Genomic DNA, 25,877 nt, shown 5'->3' on the forward strand with positions numbered 1-25,877 from the left:
TTTTGGTACAAATGTGTTTTTTTTAAATATCACATGCTCTGGATGATAATCTTTCTTTACCCATCATATTGCCATTCAAAACCCTGTAGGAGTTTAACTGAATTTATGCCATTTCTTAGAGTACTGAATAGAAAAAAAGAACCGTAATTCTTCTACAATGTTTTAAAGTTGATTTTAAAATAAGCTCAAAGAATTCTCAGAATCACATATTACTGGTACATTAAATAAACATATCATTTGAATGTCATTTCTTAGCAAACTCACCATAAAATACAATTCATTAAATTATCCATTTATAAGAGACAATAGCTTGCAACTGAGGTTTCCATTTGGGGTTTAAAGTGCCTTCCTGACATTCTGGCATGAGGGTAGGTGACCTCAGCCCCATTACCATAAGCAACATGACTGACCTGAGATAAGTATGAAGAAGGAGACAAACCAGGGCGAGTTCACATAACTACTGTCCTCTAGTAGATTACAAATTGTTGAAAATATTCCATTAATTGGGAGAGAGAAATGCCACAAGTGATCTGTACTAAAAGTCTTAATTCTGAGTAGATTTAAATTTTAACTTTTTTTAACCCACAGAGCATGTTGGCATATCATTAGCATGGTGATATCATAGTGAGAGTAAAGCAAAATCAAGTGCCCAGCTCCATAGAGACCTACTTCATTTTCCTTTCCTACAGAGGAAGGAAAGTGGCAACCAGGAAGAAGAGGTTGAATTTTAATATAATGGGAATAGTATACATGATCTAGGATCAGAAGACCCATTCAATCTCCTGTTACACTAGTATTTATATAGAAAAGGTGAACTGAGTTGGTGAGTTTCTCCGAGTGCTTTAACTTTCAAATACCCATTGATGTTCACCATCCTTTAGTTGTTCAGACAGGAAAGGGGACTGACAGAGTGTAAAAGTCTTCTCATTAACTGGGAGCTATCCAGAAATTTAGTTAAAACGAAACATTACAAACCCTAAGCATTCCAATCCGATGCTACCCATCTAATTGGGACATACTCTGAATCAGTTAGTATACCACAATGACAAATACTATAAATCTCCATATAAAGGCAACTAATATAAACTAAAACACCAAAAATCAGGTTCCTACGCTTGATAACCCACAGCTAGCTGCACAGTGTCTTTTGCTCACATTGTTGCAATATAGAGTTGAGATGGCCAGAACTCCTAAAAACTTTAGTAAAAACAACTTAAGTATCCTAAGCAAGATGGAAAATTTTTATCACATTTAGCATATGAAAACAGAGATAAAACTCAACCCCGGGTTAAGCATTAACTAGGCAACTAAGTTCAAGAAAAAAACAAACAAAAAAAATGCTTCCCAGAATTAATTTGATAAGACTCAAAATTCCATAATTATCTACCATACATTTCAACAAAACCAAAATTTAGAAAAAATCATAGAGCTTGGCATACTGAGCTGCTTTTAAAATGTACTTTTGTGAGAAATAGCAAGTTCAAACTTCTGCGCCATTTTTAACCATAAGTTTAGATTAGTCTTCATAACTGTGCTATATGATGGCAAGAATTTAGTCATATCTTAAAACAAATCAATGAGCAGAACTCAAGACGCCCCGTTTTTCTCCAGTGAAATGCAAAATTAGACCTTCAACATCACAATGTATTCATCCAAAATATGAAGAAACTTACAAGGTCTCCAGGTTATCCAGTCCATCAAAACAGTGCTGACCCAGGCTTTTAATTTTGTTGTTATGAAGATGCCTATGGAAAAAAGCAGCAAAATAACTTTTACATCACCCAATGTGGTATACGTCTAAGATCGCAAGGCTTAAAAAGATGGCATAGCAACAGACTGACAATGGTTAGAGGCTCGGGGGCTTGGGAGGTAGGGTGAAAAGGGTGAAGGGACTAAGCAAAAATAACCCAAAATTCATAGACACAGGTAACAGCATGGTGATTACCAGAGGGAAAGGGATGGGGAGAGGTAGAAGAGGGCAAAGGGGGGTAAAAATGTTTGCTGAATGACCCAAGTTTTTTTCAGGATTACAAATGGCTACGTATTTGAAAGAGATTCAATGGTTATCATCAGATGTTAATTTTTAAATTTTTCCTCCCATTTTGTTTTGTTTTTTGTTTTTTGTATTTTTCTGAAGCTGGAAATGGGGAGAGACAGTCAGACAGACTCCCGCATGCACCCGACCGGGATCCACCTGGCACGCCCACCAGGGGCGATGCTCTGCCCACCAGGGGGCGATGCTCTGCCCCTCCGGGGCATCGCTCTGCCGCGACCAGAGCCACTCTAGCACCTGGGGCAGAGGTCAAAGAGCCATCCCCAGCGCCCAGGCCATCTTTGCTCCAATGGAGCCTTGGCTGCGGGAGGGGAAGAGAGAGACAGAGAGGAAAGGGGGGGTGGAGAAGCAAATGGGAGCTTCTCCTATGTGCCCTGGCCGGGAATCGAACCAGGTTCCCCCACACGCCAGGCCGACGCTCTACCGCTGAGCCAACCGGCCAGGGCCCCATTTTGTATTTTTAAAAGTCATCATGTTTTTAATTCTGTAAAAATGGCAGCTCTCCTAAACCCTCACTCTCTAGAAGCATCATCAGTAAGATTCTTTCATAAAAATGTGTCATAAGCAGCCTGCTTTTGCTCCCAAATGAACATAAACATATAGTATGAAATGGAGTGGAGACTTACAGAACCACCAGGCTTGACAGGTTGGTAAACGCGAAGTCAGGGATGCTGGAGATTTTGTTGAGAGCCAAGGTCAGCGCCTGCAGGGTCGGCAGATTGCTGAGCGGGCGCACAGGTACCTCCGTCAGGCTGTTGTCATCCAGCCACAGATGCCGTAACTGAGCAAGCCCCTCGAAACTGTCCTCGGGGACGGAGGTAATGTGGTTGGCATCTAATCGCCTGACCGAAACAGAAACAACCATGTGCATTAATGAATTTGAGTGGGATGAGTCCATCTAAGTCACACAACTCTCAGAGTTTTCAAAACAAAAAGGAGTTATAGAAGGCCTAGCTCTGTGACATCCCAATTTCTTTAATTTCACTAGAAGATCTCATAAAACTCAACAACTTTTCCAAGGTCAGTGTATGGAAGTCGGTTCGTTTCCATCCTTCATAACAAAGAAATGAATCTACATCTGGACACTTTAAGAATCTTTGGCTAAAAGTAACTTAAGAGCAGAAAGATTTTAAAAATCCCTTAAAAGGCTTAAATTGGCCTGACCAGGCGGTGGCGCAGTGGATAGAGCGTCAGACTGGGATGCGGAAGACCCAGGTTCGAGACCCTGAGGTCGCCAGCTTGAGCGTGGGCTCATCTGGTTTGAGCAAAAATTCACCAGCTTGGACCCAAGGTCGCTGGCTCAAGCAAGGGGTTACTTGGTCCGCTGAAGGCCCATGGTCAAGGCACATATGAAAAAGCAATCAATGAACAACTAAGGTGTCGCAATGTGCAACGAAAAACTAATGATTGATGCTTCTTATCTCCCCGTTCCTGTCTGTCCCTGTCTATCTCTCACTCTGACTCTCTCTCTGTCTCTGTAAAAATAAAATAAAAAAAAAACAACTCTAATCATTAAAAAAAAAGGCTTAAATTGGACTTTTATGTTTCAGAATATATCAAAAATACAGGAAAACAGCAAGAAAAAGATGCCCTGGCCAGATGGCTCAATGGATAAACTGTCATCCGGCGTGCTGAGGTCACGGGTTTCATCCCTGGTCAGGGCACGGATGAGAAGCAACCAGTGAGTACACAACTAAATGGAACAACTATGTGGAAAAGCCAGTTGATGCTTCTCTCCCTCTCTGATGTACACATGCAAATCAATAGAAAATTTTTAAAAAAGAAACTAAAGCAAGCAAATAAAACCACTTTACTTAAAATTTTACATCATAATAATATTTGATATTAATTTAATTGCTATTCTGACTTGGCACCAAATTGGAAAAATAAGAAAATATTTCAAAAATCTTTTTTTTTATAGCAACAAACCATTTCAATAGATTCTTACCAATCCTTATTACTGGCCAAGTTAAAATGTAGGTGCCATGTACCAGTAAAGCAACCATGTTCGGTTCTCTTAGCATGAAGCACTTCTTTAGAAATGTTTGTCAAAATAGACAGTTATTTAGAAAAGGGCAAACCACTCATAGCAAAGTTAAACAGCTACTCTGATCAATGTTACTGTGGCTGTAAAGCTTCTTTAATTTTACCAATTTTTTTTTTTTTAATTTTTCTGAAGTTGGACACGGGGAGGCAATCAGACAGACTCCTGCATGTGCCCCACTGGGATCCACCCGGCACGCCCACCAGGGGGCGATGCTCTGCCCATCTGGGGTGTTGCTCTGTTGCAACCAGAGCCATTCTAGCACCTGAGGCAGAGGCCATGGAGCCATCCCCAGTGCCCGGGCCAACTTTGCTCCAATGGAGCCTTGGCTGTAGGAGGGGAAGAGAGAGACAGAGAGGAAGGAGAGGGGGAGGGGTGGAGAAGCAGATGAGTGCTTCTCCTGTGTGCCCTGGCCGGGAATTGAACCTGGGACTCCTGCACGCCAGGCCAACGCTCTACCACTGAGCCAACTGGCCAGGGCCACCAAATTTTTTTTGAATCAAGGACACCTTACTAATAGTATTACTTATACTTAAAATTAAGTCTTCATCTGGAAATCTGAAAAACTAAGTCCTAAATCCAGGTGTAATTCTTGGAATAATGGCTTTTCAACACAAAGACAACCTGGTATTAATGTGATGAGGTGACAGGATGTGCCCAGCAAATCAGAACTTTCTTTTAACAAACCCCTTGCTCATGTATCTTCACTGCTTCACATCGTACCTGACAGGCTTGGACCTCTTGATAAAAATTAGGAGACAACTACACCAATAAAAAATTGGTGAGAAGTCAATATAACAGCATATTTTAAAAGAAATCGAGCGTGACAGCTTTCTAGTTCAGGAAATTCTGACTTTAGAGTGGTCTCTGTGCCTCCTCTCCTTCTGCGCTCTTGCTTCCCCTCCAGGCAAGCGCAGAGCGCTGCTCCCCGGACCTAACCACGCCCCAGACGCCCTCTCCTTCCCTGAGGCAGATAGATGAGCAGGAGGTAAAGACTGTGCCTGTGTAGGTCCTGGTGAGGATCATCAAATGGAAGCTTTCTTTCTGATAAAGTCAAGATAACAGAAAGGGCACTGAAAATAGGAGAGCTCAGGAAACTGAGCAGCTGCCTTAAGAATACACTTAGAAACAAACATTTTTAGGCCTGTGCATTCCTTGGGCTTTCTACAACCTACCCCTGAGAAGAAACAGGCATACAGGCATCCTCCATATAACAGACTGGCATAGTCCTGGCTTAGGAACTGCTTAGGAGATTTGCTTCAATGAGGAAAAGCAGTGTGTTCAATCACACACACACACACACACACACACACACACACACACACACATACTTTGCAACTTCAAGGAATTTCCATTTAGGGAGATAGACATGAAGATATAATCACACAATCAACCATATAATGTGACTAAATAGTGCAATTAAATGCTGCTTGTAGCTAATTTAATTATCTGCAATTCAGTCAACATATTTCAATGGAGCAACTTATTTGCCTGTCCTCAGGAGAATGATATTCTAGTGAAAATGATACACAATATGATAAATTAAAAACGTGATTCTAGTCTGACCGGTGGTGGCACAGTGGATCAAGCACTGACCTGGAATGCTGAGGTCCCAGTTTCGGAACCCTGAGGTCAGTGGCCTGAGCGCGGCCTTGCCAGTTTAAGCACGAGGTCGCCGGCACAAGCATGAGATCACAGACAGGATCCCATAGTCGCTGGCTTGAGCAAGGCATCATCGGCTCAGCTTGAGACCCCTGGTCAAGGCACGTATGAGAAGCAACCAATAAACAACTAAAGTGATGCAACTACGAGTTGATGCTTCTGATCATCTCTCTTCCTTCCTGTCTTTCTCTCTCTCTCCTCCCTGCTTCCTTCTCTCTTAAAGAAAAAAAAAAATCCAGTGGAGCAAACTCTGACATGTCACTTTAATGTACTGCTCAGGCAGTGTTTTCGCCATCCTCGTGGCTTTGTAGAAGGCTGTTAATGCTCTCTTTTTATTAATATCAACATTTCACTTTCAGATTTTATAGTCATCATCACATACTGCATCAAACCACTTCTGTTCAATTTCAACCCCTAATGACCTTTGCTTCTTTTAAAGCACTACTTCAAAACCACAAGGAAATCTTTTGTATAATTCAGGTCTGAAGATCAGATTTTCAAACTGACTCAAGTGCTGATAAGACTGTTTTACATTATGACAGAATTTCAATTGTAGCTAACTAGACCACTACACCCACTATGCTAACAAACCCATGAACATTTCCTTCTCAAATAAAACAGGCCTGACACCTCGCTCTTTGGGTTTCCGATAGATATAAAAACATACCTATGCCTTTCTTTGTAAATTTTTTGTTTTGTTTTGTTTAGATTTCTCTCCTCACTCTCATCCTCCATCCTGATTTTGGAGATAATTTAAACTACGCAACTCCATGAGTGGTAAGCACAAAATTTTAGCGGGAGTAACCCATGATATCTGTAAAAAACACTTCAAATCATTTACATTGTTAATAAATGTCATATGTATCAGTTGTCCACAAATTAGAAAGAATCTATTTGTATGTTTTCTTGGTAATTTTTCTGTTCTAAAGTTTAAAGGTATTAGTCTGCTTTTTTTCCTCAGCCTTCAAACTAGACAAAAATTATTGAATATTTTGGTCATTTAGTCTGGTGAAATAAGAATAATTATGTAAGAAGGTCTTAAAGTAAAATGAATTCTGAAGAAGCAAAAGAAAATGAGGATCTATTTAAAATGTCCAGTGAGTTCGGGTTCTGTGTGCCTATGCCCAATGTGGGAAGGGTGTGGGGGAAATGGTCACATTTCTGCAAAGAAACTCACTCCAGTCAGTTTACTCAAAGTCCACCCAGAATCTCCTCCACTAGCTGGTGAATAACCAATCCTTATATTCTATAACTTGGCATTTTGGTGAAATGAGCTACTTAATATACATTTCTACCTCAAACTGCTATTGAAACTAGACATTAAATGGCTGATACTTCAGATACTCCCTTTTTTTATGACATTAGATACATTGTAAAATTTAACTGTTACAGCATAAGATATGCTTTATTAATCCATAGTTTTATTTTCACAGTTACTTTCCATTTACTACTGGGATATCTAATCTAAAATCTAAAGGTAATTATAATTGACCGTTTCCAGTGATGAGTCTTGGGCGCAGCTAAAAATGGTTTTATGTTAGCAAGTAGATGGATGAGCAGCTCAGTCATTTTCACCCATGTCTTCTGTAACTCACACATCTTTCCTAAAAAAGCTTCCATTTAGAGTCATTTTAAGGGCAGTTACTTAAAAAAAAACAACTAAGAAATAGATTGGTGTTGGGCAGATAAAATATATTATGCTCACTTTGTTAAAGATGGCGCTGCCCACATGGAGGCCATCGCCCAGGTGATATTAATGTGTGTTGGGGGCAGGCTGTGGGCAGGCAGGATCCTTGTAGCCTGGGGCTTGGTTTTGGGGTTAAGCCTTTCCCACCCTTTTTGATGTGGGGTGGTACAACCCCATCATGCCTCAGATAAGTGACTTTGTATTAGAGACTTCCCTATTTTGTATATTGGATTAAAGGTTTTGATTTCTACACTATAAAATGAGGGCAGAACAGGAGCTTGCTCTCTTGGTTCCTGAGATTAGCATTAGAGGAGAGAGCAGAGAAGAGAGCAAAGAAAGGCCACGTGGGGGAGGCCAGGAGAAGCAGCCAAAATAGCGGAGTGTTGAGTGAGAGGCCAGTTTGTGCAGAGTTTGTGCAGGGAGAAGGAAGGAGATGAGGAACAGAGGTGAATAAGTATGGTGAATTAGAAACCTTTGATTCTAGGAAACTCGGATAAGTCAGTAGCTTTGTGAGCACTGAATGTGAGTGGGATTTGGAGCCCAGTGTGTGTTTTTTACTTGCCTGCCGGGTGCAAGCTAGGATTAAAGACTATGGCCCACCAGTTTTTGGCTCCATTGTTTCTTTACCGACTGTCCGAATCCAATGCGAACCTGCATGGGCCGGGCTACTGTGATGGTGGCCCTGGCTACTGGCTTTACAATTAGTATATAAAAATGTGACAGATTAAAACTTAATTTTATCATCTGTAACACATAAATGTAATAACTATCACAATTTTTTATTTAAAGCGAATCTGAAAACTTCCATGTACATAAAAATTACCTAAGCAAATTTTGTGAAATATAGCTTCCTGGGTCCTACCTTTAAAGAGGAAATATCATTACTTCTAGATTATAGCCTGGGAACCTGTATTTTAGGGACATTTCCCCCTAGTGATTCTCATGCAGGTGGTCAAAGAGCCATACTTTGAAAAACTATGTCCTAGTCCCATTATATTTAGTATTAGGACATTGTAACAGTTTAAGTCTGTATTCATGATTCTAGTAGAATAACAAACTAACAAAGCTCCTTGTTTTGCAAAATACTTTTTCATTGCTTTCAAAGATGCTCCCTTCACTTAGTTATGCAAATTGGGTAAACTAATAATAAAAGAGGAAAGAAACTAATAAAATATATCATCATTATTAATATTAAGAGATTCTGAAATGTTTATTGAGCACTTACTACTTGTCAGATGTTGTCCTAAAGGTCTTTTTTGCGCATTAAACTGCACAGTAAGTAATGAGCAAACTTCTGTATAGAGAATTTTACATAATTTGCCCCACATCACACAGCCAGTAAATAGCAACTTGGGATTCAAAACCAAACAGAATTCTAATGACGCTGAACACACCTGAATTTCCTTTGAAAGCAGTACAAACATTTGGACAGATAAATATGCAAAGGGCTTTTCTTAATCTTGGCAAAAAGTCAAATGGCAATTAACACATGCTTCAGTTGAATGTTTTTTACCCTTTTCCTTTTAAGTGCCCCAAAGACAGGAACTTGGTTCTCTAACGGAGAAAATAAAGAGACCTAAAGGTGTAGCCCTAACACTAGCTCAAAAGCATGCATTCCAGTCAATAACAAATATCTGCTTATTCAGTATAAAAAGAGTTGTTTCTTCAAAATCTTTAGTGGATCCGCCCGGCCCCTGCATTGCCACGCTGCTCACCTGATCCTCCCCTGGAGGCCGAGGTGGGGCATGCCTTCCCCAACCCCGGCAGCAATGACCTCTCCAGGTTCGTGCACAGGCATACATACATATATATGGGACAGAACGCACAAAAAGAACCACGGGAAGTGCTAGAGGAAAAAGCTTTGGAAATCAGTGGTTAAACAAAGTAAAAACCAAGAGTTGAAATCTTGAACACTCCACATAAACCACGCTTCCCCCCAAAAAAAACCCAGCTGGGAAGAAGGCAGCACAAGTCAGTAAGTTGCGACTCCCCGTGTGTGGTCAATGTCCACAGATAAGGACGTATAATCTATTTGTCTTGATTGTCATTACCACCTGAGGCAGAAACCTTTTGGTGGCTGTTTCCTGACCGTCATGGCACAGACGCTGGACCTTTTGACCACACATAACTCTGGCTCCAAAGAGGGGGTGACCACCTGGCACCCACAGGCTGTGGAGTTAGTTATCCCCAGCAGTATGCACCTGCAGCTATCCCCCCCCCCCAGGAAAGAGGAAGTAAACGGAACCACCTCCTTCTCCCTCACCAAAGGGCATTGCCATCATAGCACCTGGCCACCCCCATTATCATCCCAGATGAGAAGACGAGTCTCCCTCTGTCCCTGTGATTCTAGCTCTTCACACATGTAGCAGTCAGACAGTCTATGGATTCAAGAAGCAAAAACCCAAAAAATTACTTACAAAGACTGTAAAGCACTCAGTCCCCGAATGGCTTCACTGGGTACTGTTTTCAACTGATTGTTCTGGAGGGTTCTGGAAGGAAATTTCTGGTTAGTGAATAAGCAATTGTTACCATTTTTTCTTAGAAGAATTCAAGAGTCAGTTCTTTCCAAAAAAAAATAATAATGTTTCTAATGACAGGAAAGGGGAGAGGTCAAGGTGGAAAGCACCCAAGACAAGAGAATTGCAAAAAAGCAAGAAACATTTGTTGTAAAGCCAGAAATGAAACCCAAGCCATCTCCTAACAGACACCTGCTGGGTAATCTACGTTTCCAGGGGCTGTTTTACGCCCGGGTTTTCAGGCACCCTAATTACCCTTCATCACCCTAGTTAATGTTAACTGGGAAGAAGAGCAGCAAAGCCAGTGGAATCCCTAGGGCCTTTTCAAACTGGAATAAAGCAGAGTCCAGAAACGTGGACATTTGGTAAAGCCAATTTTTCCAAGAGGATAGGAGACCCTGATTAGCGGGCAGCGGCCATGTCCTCAGTGAATGCAGGGCCAGGGCAGGAACAGGGCTCTAATCATCTAAGAGTCAGGGCCTGGAGCTTGGAGGCACAGCTCAGCACCAAAATGAAGTTTATGGGTTTCGCCTACAGCCATTCCTAGTCACATTAATAAAATAACTGCCTGACGTGACTCATAACCACAGACTGGGATGGTAAAGGACTCATCTAGCTCACTGAACCAGAGAGGTATAGTGACTTGCAGGTGGTCCTACAAGGTAGTGGTGGCAGTAGGGCTGGCTGTCAGTGCACCTGACCCCCAATCTGCCACACCCCACGCTCCTGATCATGGCCAGGAACTGATGTAATAGGCCCTCACAAGCTACCTAAGTCACAGGCATCGCAAATTCCCTTTAGCTCTAAAATGATTTTTAACATTTGGAACTCTTGTAAGCCTTTTTCCCATCAGGGTCAGCTAATTCAACGTTCTTAGAGCTATAAAATATGTAGAAACAAAACCCAACCAGTAGAGCTTAAATATGATTTTGATTTGGTTCATTAGCCACACAAAAAAGTCTAACATTCAAAAAAAAAAAAAGTCTAACATTCAACTACAATGCAGTAAAGGTCAGAACACCTATTGTATTAGATTTTAACTTTTGTTATCTAGACCTAAGTTTGCCTAAATTAACGTTAGCCTCCCACACTACCCACTGGCCACTCCCTAAATCTTTTAATCAGAGCTAAAAAGAAACTGTGCTTAACCAAGCTCCGAGCATGTTGACTATGCAGAAAGGGAGTACAGGGCCAGCTGTGAGGCTCGAAAATTGCATTACTTACAGAACTTTGAGTTCTTTCAACCCAGACAAGGCCTTTGGGTGGATAAAAGAAAGGTCGTTGCCAGCCAATCGTCTAGGAGGGGGGAAGAAGCAAGAGGAAAAAAAAATTGTAATTCAGACTCTTAAAATTCAGAACTCACAACAACCTCATCTGCGGTTAAAGCTCTATGTTAAATATTTCTCAAGTCTATCTGACATTAAACATGGACTTAAACCTTTGTTAAAGCGATCCCAAGATTCATCCAATGAGATAAAATATCTCCAGAATTTTTTTTTTAACTCCCAATACAATAATTTAGACAGGCACATTTTTATTCTGGTGAGGTCAAGCAAGCCAAAACACATTAAACCAAATTAAGTTTGCTATTCATGGTCACTCTCTGCAGCTTGCGGTGTTTTCCCAGTGCCTCATAAATACAGACTACCGGCCAGTAGGCAGGAGTGTTTATTCAGATCAGAGTAAACCAGTCTGTCTAGAAGGAATGCCTTCAGAAGGCAAGTCAGCCTGTTACCTCTCCATAACCCAGGGCAGCATATTCTGTGCGAAGGAGAGGCAAAATGTAAAGTCACTGCAAGCATAATCCCCCCCCCCAAAGGTCTGTATCAGTGGTCCCCAACCCCCGGGCAGTGGACCAGTATCGGTCCGTGGGCCATTTGGTACCGGTTCACAGAGAAAGAATAAATAACTTACATTATTTCCGTTTTATTTATACTTAAGTCTGAACGATGTTTCATTTTTTAAAAATGACCAGATTCCCTCTGTTACATCCGTCTAAGACTCACTCTTGGCGCTTGTCTTGGTCATGTGATACATTTATCCATTCCACCCTAAAGGCCGGTCAGTGAAAATATTTTCTGAGATTAAACTGGTCCATGGCCCAAAAACAGTTGGGGACCACTGGTCTATTTTTTTAATATTATTTATTTATTTATTTATTTATTTATTTCAGAAAGAGAGGGACAGACAGGGACGGAGGAGACAGGAAGGGAGAGAGATGAGAAGCATCAATTCTTCGTTGTGGCATCTTAGTTGTTCAGTGATTGCTTTCTCACATGTGTCTTGCCTGGGGTCTCAAGCAGAGCGAGTGACCCCTTGCTCAAGCCAGTGACCTTGGGCTTCAAGCCAACGACCTTTGGGTTCAAGCCAGTGGCCAATGGGCTCATGTCTGTGATCCCACACTCAAGCTGGTGAGCCCGCACTCCAGCTGGTGACCTCGCTGTTTCGAACCTGGGTCTTCAGCATCCCAGGCTGATGCTCTGTGCCACCACCTGGTTACACTACAATTTTTTATTTCTTAAAATTTTATTTATTGATTTGAGAGAGAGAGAGACAAAGAGAGAAAAAGAGAGACATCAATTTGTTATTGGTATCCATCCACTGGTTGATTCTTATATGTACCCTGATCAAGGATCGAAGCCTCAGCCTTGGTGTATGGGGAGAACACTCTAACCAACTAAGCTACCTGGCCAGGTCTGTATTCTTCTTTTCTTTTTTAAATAAATAAGCATTGCCTTATAGAATTTTGAAGTGACAAATTTATATTGGAGTGAGAGTGAAATAAAAAAGAAAAGAATTATTGGGTCCTTTTGTAAAATTTCTGAGCACACCATTCCCACTGAGCTCTCCTTTCCCACGTTCCCAGGCACACAGAGCTGGGAGGGCAAGGTGAAAAGACGGCTTTATGGAGAAGCAGCAGAAAGTGGGGCAGCAGCTCATATAAGCATGTAAGATGGACTGAAGGAAGCTTTTCAAGTATTGACTTAAAAATGATAGTTGGTTGCCCATCAGATTTAACACATGACTCTCCCGGTTTCCTGGTTCCATCAAGGGTAGTCTCCCAAGCAATGAGATTTTGTACCTACAATTAAAATATATATGTGTGTGTGTGTGTGTGTGTGTGTGTGTGTGTGTGTATATATATATATATATATGCTCTCTCCCCCTTGTGTCTTGGGATCACATAATCACCAATTCCTCCTTTAAAGGGACTATTTCCATCATTCTTTCTCTTTTCTCTGTAAGTACCTTATACTCCCGAGCCTTACTCATCAATTCATTCATTCACTCAAGTTTCACTACTCACTTACAAATATAAGTGCCTGCTATGGCCAGACATACAACATCCTTTTCTTAGACTTCAGGTGCTCCCCCTGCTTCCAATCTGTTCCTCTCACACACCTTGATTTTATGAAGGCTCCTAAAATGTGAAGCCACGAAAGCCTGAAAACTCTGCTTTTATCTTCCTTGAAGATGAAACTGCCAACAGCCTTGGAAAGAGCAACACGTGATCCTTACCTGGTCCTAACATAGAAATGCACCGAAGACATGTGTGTTGGGCAGCCGGGGTGGTAGCGGGAACAGGAAAGCAATGAGAGCACTCGGAAACCGAGAGCAAGTACTTCAGTTACTCAACAGCAAGGATAACAACGCTGCATTTCCAGGCAACACCACAACTGTAAGACAGGACTTAACACACAGTAGCCAAGACACAGAAACAACCAAAGTGCCCTTCAATAGATGACTGGATAAAGAAGATGTGGTGCATATATACAATGGAATACTACTCAGTCATGAGGAAAGATGAAATATTGCCATTGGAGACAACATAGCTGATATTTTCATATATTGAAAATATCATGCTAAGTGAAATAAGTCAGAAAAAATCTAAGAACCCTATGATTTCACTCATATGTGGGATATAAAACTGAAACTCATAGACCCAGACAACAGGACGGTGGTTACCAGAGGGAAGGGGATAGGGAGTTAGTAAAGGGGTCAAATATATGGTGATAGAAGATGATTTGATCTTAGGTGGTGGGCACACAATGCAATATAGAGCTCATGTAACTTTATTAACCAATGTGATCCCAATAAATTTAATTTTTTTTAAAAGACAGGATTTTAAACAGTCTTAACACATTACCCTAAGCTAAAATCTTTTTCCTCTTCTTCTTCTTCTTTTTTTTTAGTGAGAGAGACAGGAAGGGAGAGAGATAGGAAGCATCAACTTATAGCTGGGTCACTTTACTTGCTCATTGATTGCTTCTCATATGTGCTTTGCCTAGGGGGCTCAAGCTGAGCCAATGACCCCTTGCTCAAGCCAGTGATATTGGGCTTCAAGCCAGGGATCTCTGAGCTCAAGCCAGAGACTATGGGATTATTTCAGTGATCCCCTGCTCAAGTTGGTGACCTCAAGATTTTGAACCTAGGACCTCAGCATCCCAGGTCGACACTCTTTCCACCGCTTGACCACCTGGTCAGGCACTAAATTCTTCTTAAACAGCCCTCTCACCATGCACTTTGCCTCTCACAAGCCCCCCCCCTGCACCTAAACTCCATGTTGCCTGCTTTTTGAGGCTTCCCATGATATAGTTTCATTGCCTTTTACCTCTTAGAGGTCACCCTGTGTAAAATGAGGGACTGCAGATGGTTTGAAGACCTCTTCAGTGCTTCCATTTTAAAATGTTTCTCCTCAGCAAATCCTCTTGTTTCTAGACTAGCCAGTTTCACCACTCCGTCTTTACACACTTCACCTTCCAAGCTCCTCTTCACCCCTGAACCCCCCAACTTCAGCGCTGCTTCCCACGAACACTTCCGTTCGCAAGAACATGACTGATGTGTGAATTCTCAGAACTCGACTGAACTTATTCACAGGCTACCCTCATGTGCCTTGCACAGTAGGCTTATAGGTCAAGTACAAACGCTTCCAAGAACAAGGCATGCATCTCTTCCTTCTGTTACCACCCAGCAACGTCAACTCGCTATTCAGAAATTGCTTTCTCAGAATGTCTTCCTCCACCATGCTTACTGTTCCAATGCTGTAGCATCCCACGGTCTATACCTCAGTGGACGTTTCGTGCACGCCCTCTCAAGGGCTTTCTCCTCCCCTCCCCAGGCTCACTAATTAAATTCAATTGATATTGCTTACAGCCCTAATGCAGTGTTTAAAAGATCACACTTTTAAAAGACCAAATTGGACCATAAGAACCATAAGGTGCAGTAGCCTTCATCCCCCGCACCCCAGAGCTGCAAGTAGTCACTTAACTAAGACTGTTCCTCCAAATTATCTGAAAGACCAGCCTTCAATTGTCAAGTCCGACAAAAAACAAACAGTATAAACAGACTGAGGCCGAGGATTCCTACTCTTTTGTCCCTTGTATTAGCTTTAATGTCTATGGACTTCCCTTTCGGCGTTCAGTTTATTCTGTTAGAATTCATGAAAAAGAGTATAATTTAACAGAGGAAGTGGCAAAATGCAGAGGACCTGGTTACCTTTGCTTGTCAACAGAAAGGAGTGTTTAACCACAGGAGCCAAAAGATTTGCTTCCTTTCCCCAAATCTGGTCCCCTTTTGGAGCCATGGGAAAACTAAAGGAAGCTAACTTCAAAAAGCAGCCTCTCCTTCTCCACTATTTATCATTAGTGGAGATGACCAGATGAGCTCTCCGCGTGTCGCTTACCCGGAAACGCAAGCCCACTCTCTGGAGAAATCAACACTACTAGGATGTGGCGGAGGGTGATAATGCTGAGATGAGGGCACACGGCCTCACACCATCTTTGATGACTTTGTTTCTTCCTGGAGTAAACATATCTTTTGGTGCCTTCTGGAATGTATCTCCCTCCGTTTTACTGAGCTGTGTGGTTCATGAATAATAAACACAGCAGCTTGGTAAGGGCTCAGCAGCTGCACCCTCCGAAGCCTCTTTGCTTACTTTATGGGCCGCTGTGTCTTGGAGCAGACCCTAGGAGAGGCTTTGTGTTCGAAACCTCAGATCCAGAAAGAGCAAGGTGAGTCACTAACAGGCTTAGCGATAAAGTCCCAAAACCTCTGGAAGGAAACACCTACTCTGTCATGAGCCCACAGTAGTTCCAGGCAGAGATCGTGGTTTACAAACATTCCTTTTCATTTTAATCATCTCATGACAATAGCCACGCTTCTCTGAGTCCCTAAGAGGTGAACAGACTTGGCAGAAGTCCCCCGGCTGGTAAGCGGAGGAGCCAGCATTCCTGGCTGGCTCCAGCGCTTATCGATGTTCTCTGCACCCTGGTGCCTCTGCTGTGTCACCAAGAGATTAGGGAACAATTCCCAGGGAGCTGGAGTGCATGGCCTTGTGCAGTTGCCTTGTTTGAGTCGCGGCAGTCCTCGCCCAGCAGACCGGAGCTCACAAGCAGGGACTACGGCATTAGGAGCTCAGCGCTGCAATTCATAGAGGACTTGCCAACAGATGAACAGGACCGTCCCTGCCATAGCCAAAGATGATCAGATGGGACCCCTGGGTGCCCAGAGGTGCAGGGTGTGCCCTGAACTCCCTGGGACTCTGTTAGGCTATAGAAACATTGTTGTGCTTTTTCAGCAACTCCCAAGGAAAAACAGGTGGCTGATCTTGAGGATGAATTTGTCACCATGGACCTTTTCCAGCAAAGACCAGCCACTTCTCTTTCTAAGCCTGGTGTTGTCCCGGCTAGACCCAACCATGTTCTCAGTTTCTCAACTTGTTGGCTAGTTCCAGAAAATCTTTTTAATTTGATAAATTATATGTATGTTTTTTACTTATTATTCCAATGGCGGTGAAGCCCTAAAGAGAAAACGACTCATTGGGGTGAGGACAAAAGCTTGAAGGTTGTGTGCTTGTCTGTGGCTGAGGGTATACAGATCCCAAGCTTCACTTACTTCTCTCCCCTTCGCACCCTGAACCTTCCTGCTGAGTCTCCAAAGACCACAGCCTGGCTGCCAGGGGTCAATCCATTCCCTCTCTTACTCTTCCCGCTGTCACCTAGGTCAAGGCCACTGTCTTTTCTCCTCCTGTATTATTGCCATGACCTTCCACAAGCCTCCTGCCTCAATCACTTAATAGTAAAACCATAGGATCTAAACCTTAAAAAGCACAACTCTGAACATTTTCTTTGCAGAATTAGCCAGACCTTCAGTGATCCGCTTTCTCTCCCCCATGCTCCTTGAATCTGCAATTTAGCACAGTATGCTTTTCCACCTCACAGCGCTTCCTTCATCTGAAACACCCCAACTCCAGCCTCTGCTCCCCATCAAAACCTTATTCACCATCACTGTCTGAGTTGAATACTAGCAACAATGTGAAACCATGATGATATAACCTTCCTTTGATTCCACAGGTATCTGTATAAACAAATTTCTCTTACTGGGTGCATCTTATGTTGCCTCTAGTTACTACAAACTTGTTATATCGCCCTCAGTTGTATTTGTATGTTCCTTAGAAGCAGGGACTGGATAATATTCATGTACCCTCCTGCATGGAGCTTGCCATGCATCAGGCACTTGGTGTTTGTTGTGATGCCTCAGCCTCAACCCAATATAAGACTCTGGATTCAGAAAGGTCACGCTGCTCCTTAGAGTGGGGAAAGATTCCGGATTCGCTTCCCTTTCCTGCGTGTTTCCTCCTCGTTTCATTTGTACTCCTCTTCGCTCTCCCAACAGAACAGAATGATTTGGCTAGATTTTAAAGTGCTGTGGCAACAATTTGCTTTCTTAACATATTCTGAGAGGCTATTTTCTTAAGAGGGAAAGGGGTATACTTTAAACATGGGAACACCAGGCCATTGGTCAACAGTATTATCTCAACACCCTCTGGGTCATGCACATGATCACACAGAATTAACACAAGACCAGCAGGACTTCAGATGGGGACCCAGGCTACCTCAAGGCAACTCCTGTTTATTCTGCTTGTTGCAACAGTCCCAGAAGCAGAGAGCAAAGACAGAAAGGGGAGAGACGGAGAAAGGGTGGAGCAGTCCACTAGACTTCCGCTCTCCCATTAGATTTGGATCCCTTCCAGGAAACAGGATACAAGTGGCTCAGTGTGTAACGTTCTTATGAATCAGTTTTATGTGTGTTTATTATTCATAAGGTCCATGGATTCACATTAGGGGATTCTTTCAGGGGAAGCCGGAGTTTTCAATTATATCCTCTATCCTTCATGGGAATGCTACATGGTATTTTCTATCTGGCGTCCCTCCTAAGGTGGGGGGGGGGGGACAGGAACAGTGCTGGTTTCACAGACACTGGTCAATGGTGTGTGTATGAAAGGGCAGGTCCCTTTCAGAAGGTAATCTGTGAGCTGAATTAGCCTGGGATTGCTTTACTTGGGAAGCCATTTAAAGAAACAAGAGAGGCCAAGTGTGAAATAGAGAGTAAACCAACTGGTGTTTATTTCTCTGAGAAATGCCTGGATTTCAGTTCTTTCTAGTCTGTTATAGAGATTTCATTGTAGCTATGTGGCTGGAATCCTAGCCAAGAACAGTAGGGTTAGGACCACACTGTACACGGACGAGACATATGCGCGGAGCCGGGGGAGGGCAGACGAGGGCCGGGTAGCTTCCAGCAGCTGTCGTGAGGAGCTGGGCTGGAGCGGGCGGAGGGACGCAAGGCAACTGCAGCAGGAAGGCCCGAGCTCGCTCTGCACACAAACCACAGAGAGCTTCACTCACAGCAATTTCTCTAATACTTTATGTAGAGGTTGGGGGTGGGGGGTGCGGGGGTAGGTGACAAAACCAGAAAGCCACAACTTCCCCTCCATTCATGTGGCTACCTTCATCTTGCAAGGTGGCCGCCAGCCGGCCCACCACTGTGCTATTATCAAGTCCGACAGAAGAGTCCTTTGCGCACCACCCTTCCCTACTGACCCACATTTATCTCCCTTCAGCAATGCCTCCTCTCCCTTCTCACGATTTCTTTCTACACCTATGGTTCCCCACCTAGCAGATCTGAATTTGAAAGCACACATATGAACTATCACAGATTGTACCCAAACAAGACTGAGCTGCCTCTCTTACAAAGCCATTCAATTTCCGCAATTAGGTGGATCAGAGGAGCGTCGGGCCACATGCAAAGCGCAGCAGGCACGAGCACCAGCCCCGACACTGCCTCCGGAGGGCGCGTTTCCCGGCCAGAACTGGGCAAACAGCCACAGGAAAGTAGGAGTGACATTTTTTTTTTTGCTAAATGTAATTTGAAAACAATAGGATCCAAAATTTGGACAAACTTTTCATGTAAAAGCAAAAACCATTATAATACGAACATTTACTATAAGCACTTAATCATATTTTTGTTAATATCCTACTAGTTAGTTCTCAAAACTCTGCTGCCACCTGTGAACAATAAAGAGCTCAAGAGGTGCACTTAGTGGTGTCTTCCCACTTAGGGGTGTCTGGTGTCAGTCCATATTAACAAAAGACAAGTATTTATGTAGCACATTTTTATTGCATAATCCTACTTACTATATTGGCCCTTAAAACAACCTGGATAATTGGCAGGCAGGCTTATTATCACCACATCTTCCCCTGGGTTTTTTTTGTTTGTTTGTTTTGTTGCCTTTTCCCCCCCCCAAACAGATGAGGAAGGTGAGACTCTGTTTTCTCCATGCCTTGCCTGGGGGCCTACAGCATGTCAAAAAAAAATGTAAAAACTAAAAATAAGACAAGGTAAATAAAATAAAATACTATAAATTGTAGAAACAGAACAATGATGTCTTGTTTGATTTTCTATAAATGAATTGAAGAGAACCAAAGGAGACCCTGGCCGCTTGGCCTGGCATGTGGATGTCCTGGGTTCGACTGCCAGTCAGGGCACACAGGAGAAGTGGCCATCTGCCTCTCTACCCTTACCCTTCTTCTTTACCCCTCCCCTTCCTCTTTCTTTCTCTCTCTTTTCCCCTCCCACAGCCATGGCTCAATTGATTAGGCATTAGAGCCCATCAGCCCATGGCGCTGAGGAAGGGTCCTTGGAGCTTCCGCCTCAGGAGCTAAAAATAGCTCAGTTGCAAGCATGGCCCCAGGTGGACAGAGCATCGGCCCCAGATGGGGGTTGCCGGGTGGATCCTGGTCAGAGCACATACAGAAATCTGTGTCTATCTCCCCTCCTCTCCCTTGCAAAAGAAGAAAAAAAGAGAGAAAACCAAACGATGCAGTTGTTTTCTTAGTGAATACAGATGGCTAACGATTAAATGGCATCCTTTATGGTTCCTCTTAGACATTCTTCCTATGAGCATTAAATAGACTTCCTCTGATACAGTAAGTATATCAGAGAGTTCTCAGTCAACTAAGATTTTTTACTTATCCTATTTCTTCACATACCAGGAAAAGTTTTACATCTTTAAAGAACTTTTATGTAAGTCTATGTGAAAACTGAATGTTTTCTTAACATGCATGTATTAAAAACTCCTATTATGGAAATTCTCAAGTTTTTAAAAGTAGTCTTCCTTCACAGAGACAATTATTTCATACACACCTATTTCTGTTTAAATGTACAAAAACTAAAGCAGTAATGCTTATCAAAAGTAAGCCTGTTCTTGCTAATACTTTGTCTACAGGCCATGTATAACTCTTCTACATACTAACAGAGTTTTATTCAATTCAAAGAAACTTAAGTTCTCCTTGCACCAATTGGTCTTTGTAATTTTTACTTCCTCTTATCGTAACCCATAGAAGACTGACTTTATAGGTAAATCAATACAAGCCCTGGCAATCCTTACATTCCCTAAGCAAAGTTATCCTGACAACCTAGTAGTTGTTTATCCTCTCTAAATAAACACTACGTTTCAGCTTGAAAGATTTTTTCTAGCTAACATGAACCAACAGAGTTGACGGTTTACTACACGCCAAGCACCACAGCTACCGCAAGGTAGGTACTGAGTTTTCCTAAGACATTTCTCATTTCATTTCTTATAAACGAGGGTGATTCATTAAACATACAACTTCAATGGAATGTAGTTTGTATGTAGTCTGATAGAGTTTCTGACATCAATAAATTCAAAATAAGAGATCCTTTGTCTTAACCTCTCCCTATATTTCAAGTTCAAAAATGTGGTTAGTCTCACCGAAGGCCATATTGGAAAGCGTGGTGACAGGCTCTGGCCTTAGAGGAAAGGCAGTGGAGTGGAAGAATAGGCACGCACTGATGCACCTAGAGTACAGGTAACAGGGACCTCCGTCCAGCACGAAGAGGCGAGGAGGAGCAAAGTGTAAGAGGGACTTGGAGAAGAAAAACCAGGACAGGCTTCCAACAGCAGGAGGCGCTCTTGTAGACTTGCAGGGTGGGTATGATGTCAACAGTCCAAAGAACGGTGGCAGGCACTGCTGGGTGCCTGACAAATATCCATTCATGTCTTCCTGGTAGAGCCCAGATCTGGTCAAATGTTTCCTCCTTCACAAGACTCAATTTTCTGATTAAATTCTGACTGGTCTTAGTCAATCATGCTGGTTCCACCCCAGTGACTTGTTCAGAGGTGGACCTGTATCCCCAGTTTTGCTTACAGGAAGTCTGCTGGGGGTTTCTGGGGAAGGTAGCTTTCTTCCTAAATAGATACACACTGGAAGGAGGACGCCTGATGCCGTCATGACCGAATAGAGTACGTGGAGAGCCTGCAGCCACGGTGCTGCCCGTACTGCGGAGAGCAGACTAGGATGATGGACAGACCTGGGCTCTTCAGACGGCCTCACAACTCCATTAACCAATCCCAGGAGAGTTCTACCACACCTTGCTATGGGGTTTTTCCTTCTTAAGCAAGATAATAGATTTCTGCAATGGCTAAGCCACTTTAAATTGAGTTTTATTACTCGCAGCCAAAAGTATCTTAACTTATTGCCTAACCAATAACCATTCTTCCCTTCTTACCTGTAACAGAACCCTGATTTCAGTCCAGATAACAATATGCCCAACTCAAAGGTCACATTTCCCAGCACTGCAGTGTTAACTGTGCCATGTGACCACATTGTAGCCGCTGAGATTAATAAGTAGAGTATTAAATAGTATATGCAGGATGGCTTATTGACTCTGGCTAGTGGAAAACATCTTCCTCCATCTTTATTCCTTCACCCTTCCTGCTGCTGAGAACTGGGTCATGCTGGCTCCAGCTCCAGCAGACTGTTTTGTTTTATTTTGTTTGTTTTTATCTTGACATGGTAGCTATATAGTAAGAATTGCAGAGCAAAGTTTCACGTCCTACTTCCCCGCTGACTCTGTGATGCACCATGGTAGGGTGTGTGTGTGTAAGTCACTGTTATTTTGCATTTCCTGTCATACACAGTCAAATCTAATCCAGATACAAGGCTTTAGGAAAACTGCTCATCTTATTTTGGCAAAAGCCAGCACAAAGATAGTTCATTAAATATACAAATATACAAAGGCAGGTAGAATAAGAATGTTCCTAAAACTGTTGTTATAACGACAGAGTAAATAAACACTTTAATCATTGGTTGCATAATATGTGAAGCATCCAAATAGTGAAATATTATACATTCATTATATGTTGGTAAAAACTAGATCTATTAATATGGAAACATTATAATATGTGAAACAATAAATATAATATAAATAAAATATACAGTGGAATTCTATTTTTAAAAAGAAATTGCAGCCTGACTAGGCAGTGGCGCAGTGGATACAGCGTCAGAGGGGGGCGCAGAGGACCCAGGTTGCCAGCTTGAGCGTGGGATTATAGACATGATCCCATGGTCACTGACTTGAGCCCAACGTCACTGGCTTGAGCAAGGGGTCACCAGCTTGGCTGGAGCCCCCCCCCCAGTCAAGGCACCCATGAGAAAGCAATCAATGAACAAGTCTGGTGCCACAACTATGAGTTGATGCTTCTCATCTCTCTCTCTTCCTGTCTGTCTCTCTCTCTCACTAAAATATATATATATATATTTTGGTATTTTTTTGAAGCTGGAAACAGGGAGAGACAGACAGACTCCCGCATGCGCCCGACCTGGATCCACCTGGCACGCCCACCAGGGGTGACGCTCCGCCCACCAGGAAGCAATGCTCTGCCCCTCCGGGGCGTCGCTCTGCTGCGACCAGAGCCACTCTAGCGCCTGGGGCAGAGGCCAAGGAGCCATCCCCAGCGCCTGGGCCATCTTTGCTCCAATGGAGCCTCGGCTGCGGGAGGGGAAGAGAGAGACAGAGGGGGGGGGGATGGAGAAGCAAATGGGTGCCTCTCCTATGTGCCCTGGCCAGGAATCGAACCCGGGTCCCCCACACGCCAGGCCGACGCTCTACCGCTGAGCCAACCAGCCAGGGCCTAAAAAATATTTTTAAAAAACAAAAAACAATTCATTGATTCTTCCACTTGATTTCTCCTAGTCTCATACGAACTCCTGACTTTTCCAACCCAAATTCTGAGTGCATCACATCTTTCATCACCTCTACTTCTGGGCTGGTAATCACTCTAGGACAAAGTTACAGAGCCTGTCAGTTCTACTCTCAATTCTAATCATCTAGGCTTTAACTGGGACCTTTCTATTCTTTAGCCATTCTTAGACTGACTCAAGTAAACAAATATTTCCCACAATGTGTCCAGTCACTAAATTCTAGTGGGTTGTCATAACTATAATTTCTTCTTTCTCCCAGACATGTCTTCTTCCCCCTTCTGCTTTCTTTGGGAGGAACTTCCCCATCTATCTAAGTAATCCTAGTGGGGATGAGTCCACAGCCCAGCCTGGGCCCTACTATCCTGAATACAGTAGAGTGACTAGTTCAAGGACTGGCACATGAGGCAAGTCTGGCCAACCTGAGTCCTCGCCTAGGAATTTTCTGATGAAAGCAAGAAGGAAGACAATAGGTATTCATTTTGGAATTCAAGATGTAAAGATGTGCCTGGGGCTACCAAAGGTTTTATTTCCCACCATATGGAGGCAGGCATTTACAGTATGAAAGAGCAAAGTCAAAATACAGAAGTAGAGACAACCGAAGCTAAGAAATGGAAAGCATGAGAGAACTCTCATAAGCTTTTAAACCCTGAGATCTGCCTGACCAGGTGGTGGCGCAGTGGATGGAGCGTCAGACTGGGATGCGGAAGGACCCAGGTTCGAGACCCCGAGGTCGCCAGCTTGAGCGTGGGCTTATCTGGTGTGAGCAAAAAGTTCACCAGCTTGGATCCAAGATCGCTAACTCCAGCAAGGGGTTACTCAGTCTGCTGAAGGCCCACGGTCAAGGCACATATGAGAAAGCAATCAATGAACAACTAAGGTGTCGCAACAAAAAACTGATGATTGATGCTTCTCATCTCTCTCCGTTCCTGTCTGTCTGTCCCTATCTATTCCTCTCTCTGATTCTCGCGCTGTCTCTGAAATAAATAAATAAATATTAAACCCTGAGATCTAGTACCATCTGAAGCCAGGCTGACCTCTGGACTTTCTAGTTCTGCACGAAACAATCAATCCTCTGTTACATCTCAGTCTCTTAAAAACCCCGTGGACTCCTGTCAAATACAGTACATATTCCAAGCTTCCTCTTCTCCCAAAAAACCAGAAACCACCTACTAACAGTCCACAAATGCTTAGTTCTTAATGAACTTCCTTATCCCAAAGTCACTCTCACAAGCCTACTGAAATGATTCTTAAAGAACTTGAATTCCAGGCCTTCTCTCAGTATCTGGCCAGGGGCCTGGTACTCCAGTCTGTGGACGCTGAATCTTCGTGTCTTGTGAACAACCTGTCCTCCCCAGTTCCTGGGGCGCAGTTCTGCCCGAGTTCTCCTGGCCTTTTGCACTTAGTCCTCTTCCCAGACTCTGATTCAAGCGTTTTCCAAGGAGTTGTCTTTGGCCTCCTCCCTTCTTATCTACCCTCTCTCCCTTGGCAAGTCCTTAAAATCTAATGTTGCCACTAATCACCTCAAAATAAAAGACTCCACAATCTATACCCATTACTCTATTCTGTAATCTATACTCATGAATCTCAACTTTACACCTGCTTTTAGACCCCCCCCCCACATCTTACCTAAAGTCAGTATGGGTATTCAAAAGTACATGTGACCGTTTCTCTTCTGAAACAACTTCTCTTTCTGTATTGGCTGCAGTTTTGTCAAAACATCACCAGACTCCTTAAAATCACCATCTTAAATTGAAGTGTTAGCAATGACACCCCTGTTATCCCAGCCGGGACGTCCTCCCGATGCTGTTTCCACAGCTGCCTCGGTCCCCTCCTACCTCTTCCTGCCTCTCATCGGCCCTAGTTCAGATTCTCATCATTCCCACCGGCACCATTGCCCTTAGCATCCTCATTTGTCTCTCGGCACTCGCTCAGTTCTAAACATCCTCCTCTCTGCTATGCGGATGACACTGACTGAAGGTCACATGTGACCAAGTCATTTCCTAGCTCAAACACCTTCAACGGGCACTCAAAAGTCGAAGCTCCTTGTTAGCCTGCCAAGAAAGGCCCTCAGTCCGGCCCCACACCCCTTCCCAGTGTCTTCCCCACGGCTTCCCTGCGGGAATTCAGCACCACAAGCAAAGCGAACGGCACATCATTCCTATTACCTGTCCCAGTCTGGCTCCATAGCTTCGCTCAGCCTCCTTTTTCCTTATCTCCTCATGAATAACTCGCACCATTCTTCAAGGCTCTCCACATGCCAACCCTTTGATGAGGTCTTCCTTAATCTTCCTTGCCAGAAGTTATTTATTTTCTCCTTTGAACTCCCATAACTCCAGTACACTGTTCATCTCTCTTGAAGGCAAGAACCCCATTCCATTCAACACTGAACACAGTGGTTCAGCTAACGAAAGTCTGTTTTATTAATGATTTGTCTAACAAGTCTTTCCTCGTCCTCTCCACCACTACAGGGAAACAGTCAGACCTGGCACTGAAACCGGGTCCATTACTAATAAGCTATGTGACTTTGGGAAAGTTACTGAACCTCCCTGAGGAAAAACTCAGCCTCCCCATC

The 25,877-nt window shown here is 43.2% G+C and overlaps 1 protein-coding gene across 1 annotated transcript in view; it reads right to left on the reverse strand.

The window, feature by feature from the left end:
- The window catches only part of LGR4 (leucine rich repeat containing G protein-coupled receptor 4), a 113,100-nt gene that overhangs the window by 15,532 nt on the left and 71,691 nt on the right, over positions 1-25,877 (reverse strand). Inside the window, exons 3-6 of the mRNA XM_066251160.1 lie at positions 11,187-11,258; positions 9,864-9,935; positions 2,680-2,895; positions 1,674-1,745 (exon numbers count right to left, since the gene is read on the reverse strand). Coding sequence (XP_066107257.1) covers positions 1,674-1,745; positions 2,680-2,895; positions 9,864-9,935; positions 11,187-11,258 — 432 coding nt within the window. The remainder of the gene's footprint in view (positions 1-1,673; positions 1,746-2,679; positions 2,896-9,863; positions 9,936-11,186; positions 11,259-25,877) is intronic.

The sequence above is a fragment of the Saccopteryx bilineata genome, chromosome 1, assembly GCF_036850765.1.
Source record: "Saccopteryx bilineata isolate mSacBil1 chromosome 1, mSacBil1_pri_phased_curated, whole genome shotgun sequence".
In the NCBI taxonomy this organism is placed as follows: domain Eukaryota; kingdom Metazoa; phylum Chordata; class Mammalia; order Chiroptera; family Emballonuridae; genus Saccopteryx; species Saccopteryx bilineata.